At 36.8% G+C, this 18,482-nt stretch overlaps 1 protein-coding gene across 1 annotated transcript in view; it reads left to right on the plus strand.

The window, feature by feature from the left end:
• LOC136029156 (bromodomain adjacent to zinc finger domain protein 1A-like) overlaps positions 1-18,482 on the plus strand; it is a 103,329-nt gene that overhangs the window by 73,971 nt on the left and 10,876 nt on the right. Inside the window, exons 14-19 of the mRNA XM_065707250.1 lie at positions 4,566-5,178; positions 7,279-7,557; positions 11,781-12,052; positions 12,845-13,040; positions 14,415-14,612; positions 17,009-17,164. Of these exons, the coding sequence (XP_065563322.1) occupies positions 4,566-5,178; positions 7,279-7,557; positions 11,781-12,052; positions 12,845-13,040; positions 14,415-14,612; positions 17,009-17,164 (1,714 nt within the window). The remainder of the gene's footprint in view (positions 1-4,565; positions 5,179-7,278; positions 7,558-11,780; positions 12,053-12,844; positions 13,041-14,414; positions 14,613-17,008; positions 17,165-18,482) is intronic.

Genomic DNA, 18,482 nt, shown 5'->3' on the forward strand with positions numbered 1-18,482 from the left:
CGAGAAGGAATGTTGTTGGCCTTGCACTAAATAGCCTTACAAGAAAGGCCTTACTTTTACACGAAGCTGTATCGGACAGATTAATGAAGAGCCGCTTTGGACAAAAGCATGGCAAGATGACTGTCATCGTATGCTATGCCCCGACCAATGATTCTGATGATGCAACTAAGGAGGATTTCTACTCTGCTTCGTCCAGATGCCTTGCAACAGTACCCCCCCCCCCATGATATAACTGTTCTCCTTGGCGACTTTAATGCGACAGTGCGCGGTGATATGGGTTTATGGCGTGGCACAGTTGGTCCTGTATCCCCCGACCCACTTAACGACAATGGGCTACACTTACTTGAACTGTGCCGATCTCACGACCTTTACATTGCAAACACCTACTTCCAACGCAAAACTATTCATCAGTACACGTGGTATAGTAATGACGGTCATACAAAGAAGATGATTGACTACGTCATTATTTCCAAACGCTGGATATCATTGGTGAAGAACTGCAGAACTTACAGATCAGCAGAGCTTGGAAACGCAGACCATAGGCTTGTGTGCGCCGATCTTCGGCTTCGCCTCCATGCACAACGATCGAAAAGAAAACCCGTCGCTGCAGATATTGGGAAACTAAAGGAACCAGATACTCGCCAGAAGTACAGTATCGAGATATCGAATCGCTTCGAGGCCCTTGGCTCACTTAATAGCAGCGAAGATCTCTGGAAGCATTTTAAATTGCAGACCAGTGAAGTAGCACAACTAGTGCTTGGCAAGAGGAGTTATTCAAAGAAATCATGGCTAACTAATGAAACACTGCAAGTCATAGAGCAAAGACGGAAGACAAGACTTCTTGGGGACATGACCACATATCGGAGGCTCAATGGAGTGCGGAACAGACTCATTCACCGGGATAGAACCCAGTTTGTTGCAAGGAAAGCCGATGAAATTGAGCTAGCTGCAAAAAAGAAAGACATGGGCAGCCTATTCAAGCATCTCCGAGACCTCACTGAAAATAAAACTCCCACCTTGGGTCCCGTCCCGTCCAGGGATGGTGCACTTCTCTCTGACGAAGGTTCTTGTCTTGAGCGGTGGAAGGACCACTTCTCTTCGCTCCTCAACAATACTGGTCCGTCTGCGCCTCCTAATGATAGTCCCAGCCAACCTTGCAGTCAAAGACCTGGAACAGATATTCCTCCAGATGAGCCTTTCAGCCCCTCAGAAATTGGACATGCAGTAAAAAGACTCAAGAATAATAAAGCTGCTGATATCTGTGGCTTAAACTCAGAGCTGCTAAAATATGGAGGTCCTGCAATGCTCCTGTTTCTACACACCCTGTTCTCTACAAACTGGCAAACAAAGATAATTCCCAAGGATTGGCGGAAGGGTGTCATCATCCCCTTATGGAAGAGAAAAGGTTCGGTAAGCGACTGCTCCAACTACCGGGGAATAACCCTACTGTCAGTCCCTGGCAAACTGTTTTCAATGGTCCTGCTGGATCGATGTCGGAGCATCATTCGAAAAATCCGGCGACCGGAGCAAGCTGGTTTTATGTCAGATCGTTCAACCATCGAGCAGATTTTCACGATCCGACAAATAGTAGAGAAGACCACAGAGTTCCGACAGAAAGCATTTATTGCCTTCGTTGACTTCCGTGCTGCATTTGACTCAGTCGATCGAAAAGCTCTTTGGTGGATTCTAGAGTTGACTGGCCTATCCTAGAAATATTGCAGACTTCTCAAGGCGCTGCACCATGGGACGGAGAGCTGTGTACAAATAAATGGTCGGCGCAGCCCGTTCTTTCAAATCACGACAGGGGTGCGCCAAGGATGTGCAGTGGCCCCAGAGCTCTTCAATGCCATCATATATTACGTTATGACAAAAACCACTTCACGTCTCAGCTTTGGGCTCAAATTCGGAGATCATACCATCTCAGATGTCGATTTTGCCGATGACTTGGCCATTCTGGCGGACTCCATGGAGTAGCTGCTGGAAGCGCTCCGAATTCTGCGAGAAGAGGCTGCCAAAGTAGGACTGCATATAAACTGGAACAAAACTAAAATTATGGCCATAGACCCGTCTTCTGCTGTTAACTCTCCAGTTAGCCTGGACAGCACCACTAGCATCGAGGTTGTTAAAGACTTCACCTACCTGGGTTCCGTAATTTATTCAAATGGCTCACTTCTCCCCGAGCTGCAGGCAAGATTATCTAAAGCGTCTTCTGTCATGGGTAGACTGAATCGTCACCTCTGGCGAAAACCAAATATCAGTCGCACAACGAAACTGCGGATCTTCAACGCTCTAGTCGGCTCTGTGATGCTTTACGGAGCTGAGACATGGCAAGCATCAGCTGCAACCTTCAAGAAAATAGACATATTTCATGCAAAGAGCCTGAGGATGATTGAGGGCCTACGATGGTCCGACTTCGTCAGCAATGAAAAGCTTCTGCAGATCACAAAGCAGTCTTGGTTTTCGATTCAAGCAGCCGAGCGAACCTTACGATGGTTCGGGTATCTGCTTCGAATGCCTCCACATTTACCCGCAAAGATGATCTATGACTTCGACCATATCAAAGTTGGTTGGAAGCGACCTCGCGGCCGACCAAAGAAACGTTGGTCCGACAGCCTGTCCGAGTTCTTGGCGATGGCAAACATCAGACAGGGCGAAGAGCAAATACTCGCCATGGACCGAAGTGGGTGGAGGAGGCAGACGTCACTCTACGCCGAGCAGTGCCCGGCAGGAGACTTAAGTCAAGTAAGTAAGTCAAGCTTGAACTGGGCTTCTGTTGGAATTTTAATTCTGTATGATTCCAATACCTACGTGGTCCACCTGGCCCCTCTACTCTAACGCCACCGTTTTTCCGGAAAGTTGTGCTCTGTTGAACCGAAATAATGAAAGGACTTCCGTTCCTTACTTTTCCAGACAGAATGTGGGCCCATGACCTTTCAAAAATCACTTCTCACTTCTCAGCACGTTAGTTGGCGGTTTTTTTTTAACACTGAGTTTCGGAACATCTTATGCTTGTTACTTTGGGTCAAAAGGATATGAGAACCATCATTTTCAGATGTGCATGCTTCTTCTTAGACCCTTGTAGGAACAAGATTTTTGTAGGGACAAGAACCTGGATCTAGAAAAGAGAGGGAGAGGATCTTCAGAGGTGCACGCCACTTCTGAGTCTTATTTACCTTCCAGACAAAAGAGCCCAGATTCGATTGAAACATGACAAGCACATTGCTACAGCCAAGGACATGCGTCAACAATATGTAGACTGCTTTTGCGGTAATAGTTGGACTTTAAACTACCAATATTTTTGTAAAATTAAAAAGCGGAAATTAAGCCAAATAGTCAAGTATAACCTAAAACGAACAGAAATTACTTCAAACAGAAATAGGGCTACTGTACCAATCGCCTCTAAACGTTTTTGGCTATTACATGATTTGCGTCTTACTGAAAAGCAAGTATATTTTGTACAATTTTATCAATGAAAAATCAAGATTCTATTAAATATAATATTGAGTTGCTGAGACATACAGGAATCAATACTATCATATATTAAACATTCAGTTTGTTTTTCGTTAGTTCTATCCAGTCATCTTGATTAGTATGATGATTTTACTTTATAGTTTTTGTTGATGTCTTGAAAAAATAAACCACGATGTTCAAAATACGTGTAGTTTTCAGTAAGACGTAAATGAGGCAATAGCCTTTAGGTGGTTTAAAGGGAGGTAAAGGGCAGTAGCTTTACTCCTGTTTCTTGCAACTTTTGCTCGTTTTCCAGTCACTGTTTTTAGCAATTTCTGTTCGTTTTAAATTTGACTTTACCCTTTTCATTTCTACTTATTTTATGGTTTACCGTACATATTCATCTATTGCCATTATGTGTGTTATCTTTATGTTTGATGGATTATTTATTTTAATTTCTGATCGTTTGAGTTTTAATTATTCATTGATAGTATTTACTGACGATTTTGTTCTGAATTATTATAGGGACTAATTTCTGCTTGTCTTACTCTTATACATCGACCAATTTTTGCTTTCTCTATCTGTCTGTCTTTGTATATGTGTTTTTGCTCGTATCTGTCTGTCTGTCTGCCTGTCTGCCTGTCTGTCTGCCTGTCTTTGTCTGTCTGTCTGTGTCCGTCTGTCTATCTGTCTTTGTGTCTGTCTGTGTGTGTGTCTGCGTGTGTCTCTGAGTGTTTATGTCTGTCTATGTCTCTGTCTGTTTTTGTGTGTCTCTGTGTCTGTATATGTGTGTATGTGTGTGCTGTGTGTTGTGTATGTGTGTGAGGGGGGGGGGGGGTAAACTAATACTTTAGGGACGCTATTATCTTTTCTTAACTTTACTTAGGTATAGTGTGTTGTCATTTTCTCAGTCTCAATTCCATTTCTTTCTTTTCTTGTTAAAAAATAAGCTTTAGGAAGGAATTCATTTTCTAGTAATTACATTATGATAAGATTGTGTTTGCCAACACTTCTACGTTAATCAGTTACGATTTTTATTTCTGTTTTTTTTTACGGGTTTTCACAAGTCTTGCGTATATCCTAGTGCTTTTGTGTGATTTCTCGTAATTTTTCAGGCTAAAACCGAATTCATTAATACCAAGTTTCTCGGATGTACAGCCAATCAGGAAACTTGTCCAGTTCACGCAACATACATAACAAAAGCGATTTGGTATTATTATGAAAACCCAATCGATTTAGACATCTTAATAGAATGTTTAAGTGAGCGAGGCCTACGAGAGGGTCATTTAAAAACACATCTGAGTAAAAAAAGAGAGGAAATCAAGTCCCTTATATCTACGTGCCCAGTCCACAAGCTTGATAATACAAAGGAGACTACAGTTGAACCAGAGAGGAAACATAAGAAAAAAAAGGAATATTTATCATTTCTGGGTCATCCAGAGGGAACTCCTATTAACGACATTCTTGAAAATGAACTTCGTGAGAATCTTTTAGATATTGAAGATAAAATTTTCACTGGAGGCTTAGGAGCTTTGAAAGTGAATAATAGGGAGGCTTGGATAAGAGCCATTGAAAATAACAGTTATGATAGACAAGCGGATAAACTAAAGTGGGGTGGACGACTACATCACCAAGGGCTGTCTACAGTGTCTGGCACACCCATGAAAGATATGAAAGGAGAGAGGCCAGATAGTGGATTGAGTGAAACGTCTTCAGAGGATGCTACAGGTAATTTTTTGCTTCTTTTTCATATTTTCAGAGACTGTAATTTGAACATCCTTTGTTTTGGCCGTAACACTGTTATTCCAAAAGGAATTCAAATACCGTGTTGTGCAAAAGAAACAGTGAAAAATATAGAAAAAAATAGAGCAAGAAAGACAATGAAAGATGGAATAGAATTGCAAAAGATTCATCTTAAACTTTAAACGATCGAACTGGACTAGGAGGATGTAAATTATCTTGTATTTTTGAAGTATTTATATCTTAGTTTATATCTTTTGATTTTTATCGCCTTATGCTCGGGCTGGATTTGTTTTTGTTTTTTTCTAATTTGTTATCGTTCTTCTTTTTTCTATTTAAGTTTTCCCTTATCTAACATCTTTGTGGCCTTTATTATTACTTTTCTGTCCTTTTTTATTCCGAATACAGCTCAGTCAATTCAATCATTGACTGAGTCATTGACTCAATTCAATCAGCTCAATAATTAGCAAAATATATGTTATTCTCCATGTCTATCGCTAGAAACTATTTCCTGGTTCTTTTTCTCTTATCTTGTATATATTCTCATTATAAGGGCTAAATCTAGATCTTCATTTTTATTTTTTTATTTAAAAAAATAAAAGATCTTATTTTTCATTAAAGCATTACCAGTAGCTGCTTCAATCATTTCTTTTGTAGCTCTTCATCTCTTTCCTACCGAAATTTCACTACAATTTAATTCAAGGATCTTCTGCTTTTATCTTTTTTGATAAAATATATTATTGTCAGCTTCGCTCCAAGGAGTAGCCCCATTTTGCTCCCTTATTTGCCATAAATTTGGTTTCAGCTTCCCCAACTAGGAAGTCGTAATTATTAATTACATAGCCCAGTCATGTTCTTTCCCGGCCATGGAGCCTTATGGGGGAGATTGTCTTGAAGTAGTTTTTTGTTTATGAAATTTGTTGTTCCTTATTTACATGTTCCTTACTCACTTCTCCTTATTTACATAGGAAAAACCCATTTGTTTATGGAAGTTCTCTTTGTTTATGAAGGATTTATTTATTTTATTTATTTCATTATTTATTTTTATTTATTTCATTTGTTTATTTTATGTGTTTTATTTATTTGTTTATGTATTTGTATAATCATTTGTTTATGAAGCTTTTTTGAATCGTTGATTCGTTACGTTTAGTTACTCTTGGTATGCTTTTCCCGTGGTTTCCTGAAGCTGACTGCTAAATTTGCCTTCCTTTAAACCTATTATACCTTACGCTTGTCTATTTCCTTTTGTCCATGAGGTTGAACTGTGATTTTGAGGTTTTATGTAAAATTATGAAAAGATCTAAAGAAAAACCGATAAAAAACGGTTTTTTTTTTAAAGGCTAATGGAAATAAGAAAGTGAATATCTCGGGAGGACAGCCGCCTCTGTTCAGCGTGAAAAATTTTTATTGAAGGAAAATGCCAAAAAACCAAAGAAAATCAAAACAAAGCGAAGTGTCAACGTGAAAAAAAAGACAAACCAATAAAAAGCCCAACTAAAAGATGAATAAAATTCAATAAAAGGCAACATTAGAAGAATTAAAACTTAACACCAAAGGCGAGTCACTCAATAATAATCGTGGATATTGGTGAATTGGCCTAAAAAAGACCCCGTTTCTGATTTTTTTTTTCTTCATGTTATGGCAGGCGAATGAGGCTTAATAAGTTCTTCATCATGAAAATAGTGGTTCAATCAAGCATCAACATTACGTAGCCATTGCCCTATTTGCTATAATTTAAGGTTAGAATAAGGCCTGGATTTATAAGATTTTTATTGTTATGATAAATCATGAAAAAATAATAAAACTGTTGCAATTTTGACAAGTTCTATAGAACAAGAAGTACCTTGGCTTATGGGAAGAATTAATTTTAAAAGACTTCCATAAAACTTGTATAGACTATTATTAAAGATTGCTGTAAATCTCTAAAGAAGGATAAGATCGAAGAAAAGCTTTATATTTTTGCCTTTTATTAACCAATAGAAAAAAAAACAATGTGAATTTAAAAATAAATAGAAATTAAGTTAAAAAAAATTTTCAAAAGGTAACGCATAAGTTAATTTATTTAATGATGATTTTGATTAATTTTAGAGAATAGAATTGAATCCGTGAATGGAACAACAAATAGAGTGAAAGACTTGGCAAGTGCTCTTCTTCAAATAAGTCAAAGTGTTGAAGAAAAGTTTTTGAAGAAACCACTTGGAGAAGATGAAAAAGAGAAAAAGAAACGACTAAAAATGATAGAGGAGAAGAAGAAGGAAGCGGTAGAAATACCTCCAGTAAAGCAGAGAACGCCTCGTGAAAGATGGGAGGTATCTTTACTACAGTGCACAAGCTTCCCCCAGATTTTCCTTCATTTGAGCTCACTTGGTAAGTACCTTGAAAATGAAATAGTTTTCTGTAATATTTTTCGAATTTGTTGATAATATTTTTCGAATTCGAATTTGTTGATATTTTCGAGTTTGTTTTATTTAGAGGTTTATTTGTCTCTAAATAGTTTTCTATATTAAACTGTAATTAAATAGTTTATTTTTATCGTATAAATAGTTGATTTCTATAATTTACCGGTTCATAGAACATGAATAGTTTTATTAACTAGCATACTAATAGGAAATAACTATAGTTTATAAGTACTCCGAAAAAGTAAAGTTTAAAACCTAAAAAAATAAAAATATAAAACTTGGAGCTGTTTTTCTTTCACAGTTCCAGTGTAGGATCAATTCAGGCATCTTGGTGGTTAAAATATGCATATGTTTACAGGCCGGGATTTACGAATAAGCTCTCTAGGCCCAAGTCTAGAGGTTCACAATGCCAAAGGGTGCAATCAATTATCACTATTTTTTTTTTTTAATAAAAACTCGACCAATGTTATTTATCGTCAAAGTGGTAGGGGCACTCCGCTGTCATGCAGCCTATCCGCAGAAAAGTAATTTTGAAACAACACATGAATTCCATGGCTGCTTAAAATTAGCAGATTTTTCCCAAGAATGGGGTTGAGAGTTCGGTATCACCTCTCTCTTTCATTACTTTTGGCTCTTCAGTTGCGTTCTGTTCAGTGCTTCCACTGTCCTCGAACTTTTGGGGACTTTCCCGAAAATCTCGCAAAAAAGGAGCAGCGAAAACGTTTGGGCCTAGGAGCATCAAAGCTTTAATTCCGGCCATGTATGTTTAACTTAACTTTTAGGTGACATAGAAATACAAAAATTGCTTTGAAATTCGCTATTTGCTCAGTAAAAGAGGGAATTGTCTTTATACTATTTCTGTTTAAAATTGTAAGCTACTCTTACGGAATTATAACAGACGATCGAATCAGGTCTAATTTTGTAAGCTAAGCTGTATGTAAGTTAATTATAATAATAATAATAATAATTTATTTATCACCCACTTCACAAAACAGAGGTTTAGTGGAGTAAAATACAAAAGAAAAACGGCAAAAGTAATACAAAAGAAACAAATTTAATCACATACGGAAAAAAGACGGATAAGGCGATGAAAACATCCTAGCCTATAAAGCGCTTCAATAGCTAGCTTCGCAGATAATTTTTCGAAAGCATTAGTAATATCTGTCGCTCAATACTTTTTATCCAGTTTTGTATTCCGGTAAGAACGAGGTAGAAATAAAAGAAATTTGTAGTACCGGTAATAATTTATGTGAATACGTTTTAGATCACCAGTCAACAGAAGTGGCCTAATACCAGAACAGAAGAGCACAGAATGATCACAAAAATTTGAGTAAAGCCGAGTTAGCGCACTTCTCCTATAGTGTCCACGATTTGCTACAATCTTAGAATAACCGAGCTTCAGCTTATCACTAATATCTTTGACAGCACGAGACCGGAGAGCATTCATAGAATCGCAAACTGTTATACCAAGCCTACGAAACGATTTAACACGAGGAATACTAAAACCACCTCAGTATAGTGATTCTGAACAATTGTTACCGTTGAAAACAAGAAACTCGAACTTGTCAATATTAAGGTACAGGCCGATATCGCGGAAAGCAGAAGTAACTGACTTCACTGAACGGGCAAGACCAGACTCAGTTTGACTAATCAGAAGAAGGTCATCCGCATAAGCCAGATATGAGATATCAGATGGTCCTAGTAGGCACGTAGTCGATATTTTTGATAATACATTTTCAATACAAGCATTAAAAATATAGGGCGAAAGAACTCCCCCTTGTCTTACACCGCAACGAACAGGGATATGACCAAAATGAGAATTATCTAATGATTTAAGGCGAAGGTAGGAATGGGAGTACCAAAACGAAGCACGTGAATTACCGACAGATTTACTCCTCTCTGGCATAATGCTGTTCATGCTTGAGTATGACAAACACTGTCAAATGCTTTAGACAAGTCTAGGGTTGCGGAATGAAGTACGCGACGAGGTCGATGGGCATCTTTTAATAAAGAAGTCAAAGCACGGTGAGCATGCTGACAGCCTAGCCCAGATCTAAAACCAAATTGATTATCATCATTTAGAGCAAGCTTAGTGATATAAGGTAGTAGGAGGTGTTCAAAAAGCTTGCTAAGAGTACAAGCTACCGTTATGGGCCTATAAGAACTACAAGAAACTGGATCTTTTCCTTTTTTTAGAAGTGACGTAACGCTAACGCATAAGAACGAGTCGGGCACACACGAACTACTCAAAGACGTTTGAAAAAACAGTTGGAGATGAGATACCAGTTCAAAAGAATTCGGAACAAGATTCAAAACACTAATCCCATCAGTATCCAAAAATTTTGATTGTAAACCCTTAATAACTTTAACAATAGCCCACTTTTCTACTGGAATCTTATGTCTCTGACATAAACGTGACGGCAAATTTTTTTCGAGCAAACATGAGAAACGCTTATGCACTGCATAATTAACTTTCGAAAATATTTTTGAATAATGTTCGATCCAAGATGGACGAGATATATTATCACTAGAACTTGCATCCAGAAACTTGGCAGAATTTATCACTTTTCGCCACTCACTGTTACTTTTCGGAAAAGTTTCACCGGAGTAACGAACGGCACGAAGATGGCGTTTATATTCGAGTTTCGTCTTTTGTTTTAGATCAAACACAGTACTCCGAGAAGGTCGACCACAGGCAGACCAGATTCTTAACCAGAATTTGGCCTTATTCTTGACTTCTTTCAGCAAAGGATCAAACTTCCAAATTGGTTTTCGGGTATTCCGCCTGACACGGATCAGCGGGATGGCCACATCTTCAGCTTGCTTTATACATAAGATAATGTCCCGATAATAGCGATTTAAATCAGCACGAGCATCGTCAATAATAGGGTACGCATTTGTGTAAAGAAGATGGAAAGGGACACGTACGGTGGACAGTAGAGCTCTAAGTGTAGCAAGGTAAAGAGGCATGTTCGCACTAGACCAATCACGTTTTTCAAACCACTTATGCGACATTGAGGGTTGGTTCGAGCATATGTCAGAAGATTCGTGTTAAGGTATTCGTGTGTGTAAAAGTTTGTTTTATATGTGTTGTTTAGTTTTGATTGAAGCCCTCTGCATTTTGGTTCACTTTTTAGGTTTTTTAAGCTAAAAAGCTTAAAAAACTACGTCGGATTTAAAGCTACGTCGGATTTTAAGCTAGTTTTTGTCTACTGCCACATGGAAAGAGGAAAGCAGTCTAAGCTTTCAAAGCTTAGAAGAAAGCTTTAAGCTAACGCTTGATGTTGGGTTTAATTCTGTCAGTATTATTTTTCTAATTCTAATGTGTCTTTGTGCTTATTTCCATTGTTTGAGGCAAATTAGTTTTTTCAGAGAAACAGTTGACAATCTCGGCAATTGGTTATCACAAAATTTGGGAGCTTCAACCTGTAAGAACTGAAAAACGTTCTACCTTCGTTTTTCCCGGGGCTGCATTTGAAATACTTTTGAATTGTAAAAACCCAACTTGAAAAATGCAAGAGTTGGTAGATTTATACAACAATGCTCAGAATTAATTCTGCTTTACATAATTCTCATTCTTATGAAAAAAAAAAACAACAAATTTTTTCAACTGAAAGTAAGGAGCAACATTAAAACTCAAAACGAACCGAAATTATTACATATGTGAAGGAGTTACTCCCCTCTTCAATACCTTGCTCTTCACGCTAAAATTTTTAATACTTTTAAAAAAGATCCTTATTCTAATTAAACGGTTTTTGTGTTTTAGGAGTCGTTCTTAAAAAATTTAGGACCAGCAGTAAACTTTAGCGTAAAGATCAAGATATTTTCTCAGGATTAAAGCTTTTGATGGGTAACATTGAACTTGATGAATCTTACACATTTGGAATCAACACAAAACGCCAATTATCTGTTGATATCAAAATTCCGTTTTTTAACTGTTTCGGTTTCTATTGAGCCGAGTCGCTCCTTACTTACAGTTCGTTACCACGAACTCTTTTATAAATAAGAACATAGTTTAAATGAGTATTGAGTATTCATAATATAAACTGACAGTACTGTTCATTGATTTTGAGATAGCCGCATGGCTGTCAAAGAGCCTTACTGGCTTCTTTCTCTTTGCTTACGTCCTACTGCCTTCTTTTCAATGCTCTGTAAAATTTATTAGTTAAGTTTGTTATTATGCTATTTCAGATGCCAGTATTCAGTGGAATAAATCGATTGAAAAGATCCGATGTCGAGTATGTCGCAAAAAATCAGACCCTGAAAAGCTTCTTATCTGTGACAACTGCAATAAAGGGTGCCATACTTATTGTTTGAAGCCTCCCCTTGCAAAAGTACCTGAAGGAGACTGGTTCTGCAAAGATTGTCAGCCTAAGGAGAAGCAACGAACCCCTCGAAAAGCACGTAGATTGTTTTCTGAGGAAGAAGAGGAAGCTGAAAGCGAGGAGGAGGAAGAAGCAGAGGTGATACTCTATTGCATTAAATTTAGCATATTTTATTCTTCCTTGTAAGGGTTTTCTGTAGTATACGTATTATTTGGATGAGAGCCAAATTACATTTAAACCTACCACTCCCCCTAAACTAAAAAAAGTCAGCTTTATAAGAAAGACCCAAATTGTAAGACAGTGTGACTTGCGAAAAGTTAAGCTTAATGGTTCTACAAGAACTATAATATCCTTTGCTAGCCTGATTGTGGAACTAATCCTGTGTTTAGTTTGGTATAAATAAGCCAGATTAAACTATCAAGTAGCTTTTATTTATGTTTACCATTCCTTTTGTCTTTATAGTTTCTTTTTTAAGATATATAGTTACTTTGTTTTAAATTTACGAAATACAATTGTTTTCAATAACAGTTCAAACCGTTTTCAGTCAGGTATGCCATTTTTATGCAGGACAAAGTTGAATAACTACTTGGAAGCCCTCCTCAGCCAAAAAACTGCATTTCTAGAACCTGTTACCCCTATTAATGAGTATTTTAAAGAAGTAACCAACTGCAGCCACTTCACCTGCTTGAGTTGCTTGTTATTTAAGGGTTAATCATTTATGGAGCTTGAAAAAGAGGCGTTGCTTTAGTATTCCGAAACGAGATTATGACTCATTGCCATTTTCAGCATGTGTCATTTTCAAATGAGAAGTAGTAAAACTGACTCATATCTTGTACGCTGAAGATTAGATTTCAGTATATGCTGCACCATCCTTTTGGTAGCGTCTTACTCCAACTATATTTATAAATGTTAATATACTTCTTTTTAAAGGAAGAAGAGGAGGAGGATGAGGAGGAAGGACCGATGGAAGTGTGTACAACTTGTTCTAAGCCTGGTGAAGTCATCCTTTGTGATACGTGTTCAAATATGTATCACTTGACTTGTCTTGAACCACCTTTGAGAAAACCACCTAGGGGAAAGTGGTCTTGTCCTGAATGTCTCAATCCTAAGGCTAAAAGAGGAAAAGGTTTGTGTATTCATTTTGAATATATTATCCTGTGAACATTTTCAAACCTTATGCTTCTCTCTCTTTCTTGTTCTCTCGGCACTTAGGGAAGAAAAATGAGAAAAAACGTAAAATATAAACGTCTTGCATTGAATAAAAGAAAAACTGTGAACGAAGGTGCCAAAAAGTTAGTTAAAGTTTATGCACTATTTTGCCAATAAGGAGAATAGGGCTAGGCAACTTCTATAATTAAAGAATTAGGTCACTATTTACTTAAGTAAAAATGTCATTTCCGAGACATTGAAAGGTCTCGTCAGAGGTATCTTCGTTCTTTCCTTGAGGTCTTTCCCTGTAGACACTAGTTAACTTGTAGTTTGATTAGAAATACTGTTTTATTATTTAATATGTTATTAAAATCAGGTTTATTTTCGAGAATGTCATTTCCTATCCATCGAGAAGGGATTCTTTTTTTTAATGTGTACTTTTTCTTAGTTATCACTCGTTGTTATTTCATCATTATATCATTATAAGTTATATCATTCATCATTATAAGTTCTTCTTTGGTCATCGTTTTCTTGTTTTATTTATGTCAAATTGGGAAGAACACAGTATGGTCTTAGAAATTGTTTTTTTCCATTTTTCAAACTGAAGAATGATGCTGTTTTTTATCTGTCAGATCAATTTACAAAATGTAGATAAGGAGGGGGGTCAATTAAAATACCCAAAAAGGTATTTTTCAATAAAAGATCAAAAACAGGTATTTGTAAAAATCTAAGGAATGTGCGAAAAATTCTGCCCCCCTCCCAACCCTCCCCCCTATCTAACGCTCCTGGCTCTAATTTCAAATTCTATGGGAGTTCTTATCCACCTGTAGAGTATTCAACAAAACAAAAATTTGGATCATTCACAGAATATTGGCCTCTATCACGTATTGAAAGACATTTGACTTTGAAGCCAAACAGTAATGAAATTTGAAGGACCAAAAGATGTCTGGTCTCAGGGTCCTTGAAAGAATATCTTCTGCACACTTCAATCCTCAAGTATGGGTCTGATTTTTTGGAGGAGAGGAGCTACTTAGCTAAAATATCAGTCTTTTTCAGAAGTTCCCAAATGCGGAAGACGTCGCAAGTTGGTTACACAGTTGATTACCAAGTGTTGCTGCACAGGTTATATCTTCACTTGAAGGAATCAACTGGCGTTTTCGACCCAGAAGATCTCTCCTGGTTACGATTCCAAATGAATATCCATTCGTGGTAATAGCTGTTTTTAACCCCAAAGGGCGAGTTGTTTCCTTCTTCAAATAATGAGGGAAAAGTGTCTGTGTGTATCTTTGTCTCGTATAAGGGAATTTAGCTTCCTTTTTGTTCCAAAATTTATATTTTTTAAACTTTTTAGCGAGAGCAAGAGCAAAGACAATTGCGACCGACAAGCCAGAGCGTGAAAATAGAAAAAGGAAGGCAACTAAAGCTCTTGAATTCTCTGAAGAAGAATCCGACGAAGAAATTGCATCCAAGATTCTCCCTAAAAGAAAAGCCGCCGAAAAAGTGGAAGAAAAAATAAAAGAAAGTAGAAAAAGAGGAAGAAACAACGATGGTAAGACTTATCTGTTTATTTCAATTACATATTTATTGCTTTCCATGAGGGTATAGACCTTCTGCATGATTAGTCTGACTAAAATAGTGAATTTTTTAACAACCTGTTTGAGCGATGCTTTAATCGTTTATCAGACGGTATATATTGATTGTCGTAAAGTTTCTTAGTTAATAACTTGTTGAATAGGTTTATCTTTGTTAAAGTGTAGCGTCAATAAGAAGAGAGGAGTAGTGATATAAGAAACTCGGAAAAATTGTTTGATGATGTGTTTATATCATATAACTTATATAATATTTGTTGATTTCTGTTTTGTTTACTTCTGTGTGATGCTTGTAAAAATTGCAAAACTAATGGAAAAAGTAGCAACATTAGTTTTCACTTAGTGCAAAAAGTATTTAATAGTCATATTTATATAATTTAAGAAGTTTCTTTTAAAAGTAGTTTATATCTTGTAAATGTCGGGTTTGAAACTGAAGTGTGTCTTGCACTTTTTCTTAAAATGTGCCTTTTCACACGTAAACGTCATCTGATATTTACTCACTGAATATATTTGCATGGGTATATTTCAATGGCATGTAGGGTACAGTAAGGGAGGCAGGGGACACAGCCATCAATCAGTTGACAGCCAATTTTTCACCTTTATATTAATGAGAATAATCTAAAAAAAAACACGTGTCAACTTTCGAGCTATGTTTACTTGGAAAGATTTGAGCAAATCAGCTTCCTTGTCTGCGTGCATCTTTGTCTTGTTGTAGACGCTAGCTTCGCAAAACCCAAACATCTAATTGGATTTTTTTCATACCTTTTCTCAGTTTTGAATTTTCATTTTGCGTATTTTCCCTCGTTCGAATTTACAAATGATTAAATTTGAATGCTACAGCCTATTTCGACATTTATTGGTTTTGCACATTTTACTTTTACTCGTATTAAAATATTAATAAAGTTTATTATAAATGGGAAGCACTTATACTTTTTGTTTGGGTGAGGCAGAGCCTTCTCGGCCTTATGTTCTCCAGTGGGTGTTCAGTATGAAAAGTGCAAATGCTGCATTTAAAAGGATGCACTCTTTACTTGTAATTAGTCAATCTAATTTGTCATTTCTAAGACTTCATTTTCCCCACGCTCATAGTCACCGCAGGCCACTGGTGTGTTTACTTGATAGAAAGTGGGATTGACTGGGTATAAACAAAATTGAGCCAGTTACTTTAGTTAAGTCTTTCCTTCCCTGTCATGTTATGAAAAGGAAATGTATTTCTATAGGTGGAAAGTTTGTTGTATCTGTAAATCACGCAATTTACGCCCCTCGTCCTTCAAGGATAACATGCCCTTGAAGAAACTGTAGTATCTGCAGATGTAAGGGGATTGACTTGTTTAAAAGACCCTGTGTAAAAGTTCCAAAACTTAAACCTTTTTAAAAACTTTTTATAAGACACTTCCACCATGGAAAAGGGACGTGGGACATTTTCTGTATGTGAATCGTGTGCCCCCAATAAGGGCCAAATAAGAGGGAGTTTGACAAGAAAGAGCTACCCCGGGCGCCGTTTGGCATGGGACTGTCGTGGCCAAGATTTTGTTTAAAGGTTGGAAGTAATGTTAAATTTAGTGAGAATAGAAACTGTCAAAAATAAGCTACTTGCCAAACAGTGCGTACCTAGATTTTTAAAAATTTCATGACAAAGGATCCATTCACACTTTTAAAATGTGGTTTTTACAATTCAAAAGTATTTCAAATGCAGCCCCAGGAAAAACGAAGGTAGAACGTTTTTCAGTTCTTACAGGCTGAAGCTCCCAAATCTTGTGATAACCAATTGCCGAGATTGTCAACCGTTTCTTTGAAAAAAACTAATTTCCCTCAAACAATGTAAATAAGCACAAACACACATTAGAATTAGAAAAATAATACTGACAGAATTAAACCCAACATCAAGCGTTAGCTTAAAGCTTTCTTCTAAGCTTTGAAAGCTTAGACTGCTTTCCTCTTTCCACGTGGCAGTAGACAAAAACTAGCTTAAAATCCGGCGTGAAAATCAGCAAAAAAATCCCTTTTTTATCTTCAAAACCTAAAAAGTGAACCCAATGAAATCACTTTAAAAGTGATTTAAAGGGATTAAAATGTGGAAACACGACAGTCAGTAGAAATTATGAGAACAAGAAACGAATGGATAGGTGTTCTCTTTGAAGACCCTGATGAATGAATTGAGAATTTGAAATTTATTTAAACTCATTATCAATAAAAATGAAATTTTTATTTGCAGCATTGATAAATAACAGGAATTGAACATGGGCGGACCCGTGTAAACCTCTACATTTTTCAATACAGAATGCGTTACAGTAGAAAGTGCAAATAAGATGTATAGAAAGTATAAGAGCACTAATAGAATTTGGGACATTTTCAGAAATAGAGGAATCGGAAGAAGATGCTGTTTCAGCTAGGCCAGCGAGACGGCAGAAGCTTACCAAGGAAGAGGATAAAGTGTCAAGTCGGCGACGATCAGAACCGGCTAAGTCGGTTCATCACCGATCAGCTAGAGGCAAAAAATCGGATTATCAAGGTCGGTATTGAGCAAAGAACAGCCAGTATAAGGAATGTCTCTGAGTCGTTAAACGTTGTTCTTAGTAAAGTTGATGAACAAAATCGTTTCTGGGCAACATTGGGATGGGATATTGCTGCTAAGATTTGGTGAAATTGGCCGACAGAAATATGTATCATTGCAGGAGAGCGCCAGAATAAAAAAAAAAAAACAACAAAAAAACTAAGTATTAAAGACAAATCGCTTTTTATTTTGTTGATTTGATTTAATGCCATGAAATTGGTTGTTCTTATTCTCTGCTTTTTGCCTTTGTACCTCTTTTGAAACTGTATGCTATTCAAGATCTCAAATTTATTATTAAGTTTAATTATTCAATTAAGAATCCGTCTTCAAAGCCCTGATAAGGAAGAAGCACGGAAAAAAATATCGGACATTACACTAGCAAAACAACGATGACAGCAGTGAATTATAGTCTAAAAGGAGACAAAAACAAATCCGACGAATCAAACGAAAGTCTAATAGTAACTCTACACCATGGAGGCTTGTTAGGGTATTCAAGCCGTTTTTAGAAAACGATTTTTGTGTTGGTTATGCTATGCTCTTTAATAATTTACTTTCACTTTAAGGCCAAGCAATTTTTCCTTTGAATCTAGCTAGTTGACTTGTTCTATTAAACATTTCATATGACCAGAAAGTTAATAGGATTGTGGAAACAAGGCTTTTTTGTGGGAATCGCTCTTAAAAAATGTTTTGTATTTACAAAAAAAGAGTTTATATGATAGTATGTACTCAAGTAATATTGTAAAATCCCTCCAAACTAAAAAATAGTGTTTTCTAAAAAAGATTTTTTTTCAAAAAACAATAACGCGCTACATAAATTTAGTCTAAAAACATGTTGTTTCTTCCTGAAACCCGCTTCATTCTCTATTTCCTGACATCCAGTCAGTGGTGGCCTTTGAAAAATGCACTGTGTATAAAACCGGTAACAGTGTCTTAACTTGAACTTTTACGTTAGTCCATTCCTGATTGTCTATAAACTTGATGTGCAAATTCATATTTTTCCTGATCCTGGCTACCTTACCCTGCCTTTTGTGGAAGTTAATCTAGATTGTGTATAAACTTGAGGTGCTAAAATAGGATTTTTCTGATCCTCGCTGTCCTACCTTTTGTGGAAATTAAAGCAGATTGTGTATAAACTTGAGGTGCTAAAATTTCCTTTTCTTAATCCTGTCTTCCCTACTCTGCCTTTTGTGGAAATTAATGCAGATAGTCTAAAAACTTGAGCCGCTAAAATACGTTTGTCCTGACCCTGGCTTCTGTACCTTACTTTTTCTCGAAA

This window comes from Artemia franciscana, chromosome 7, assembly GCF_032884065.1.
Source record: "Artemia franciscana chromosome 7, ASM3288406v1, whole genome shotgun sequence".
NCBI lineage: Eukaryota > Metazoa > Arthropoda > Branchiopoda > Anostraca > Artemiidae > Artemia > Artemia franciscana.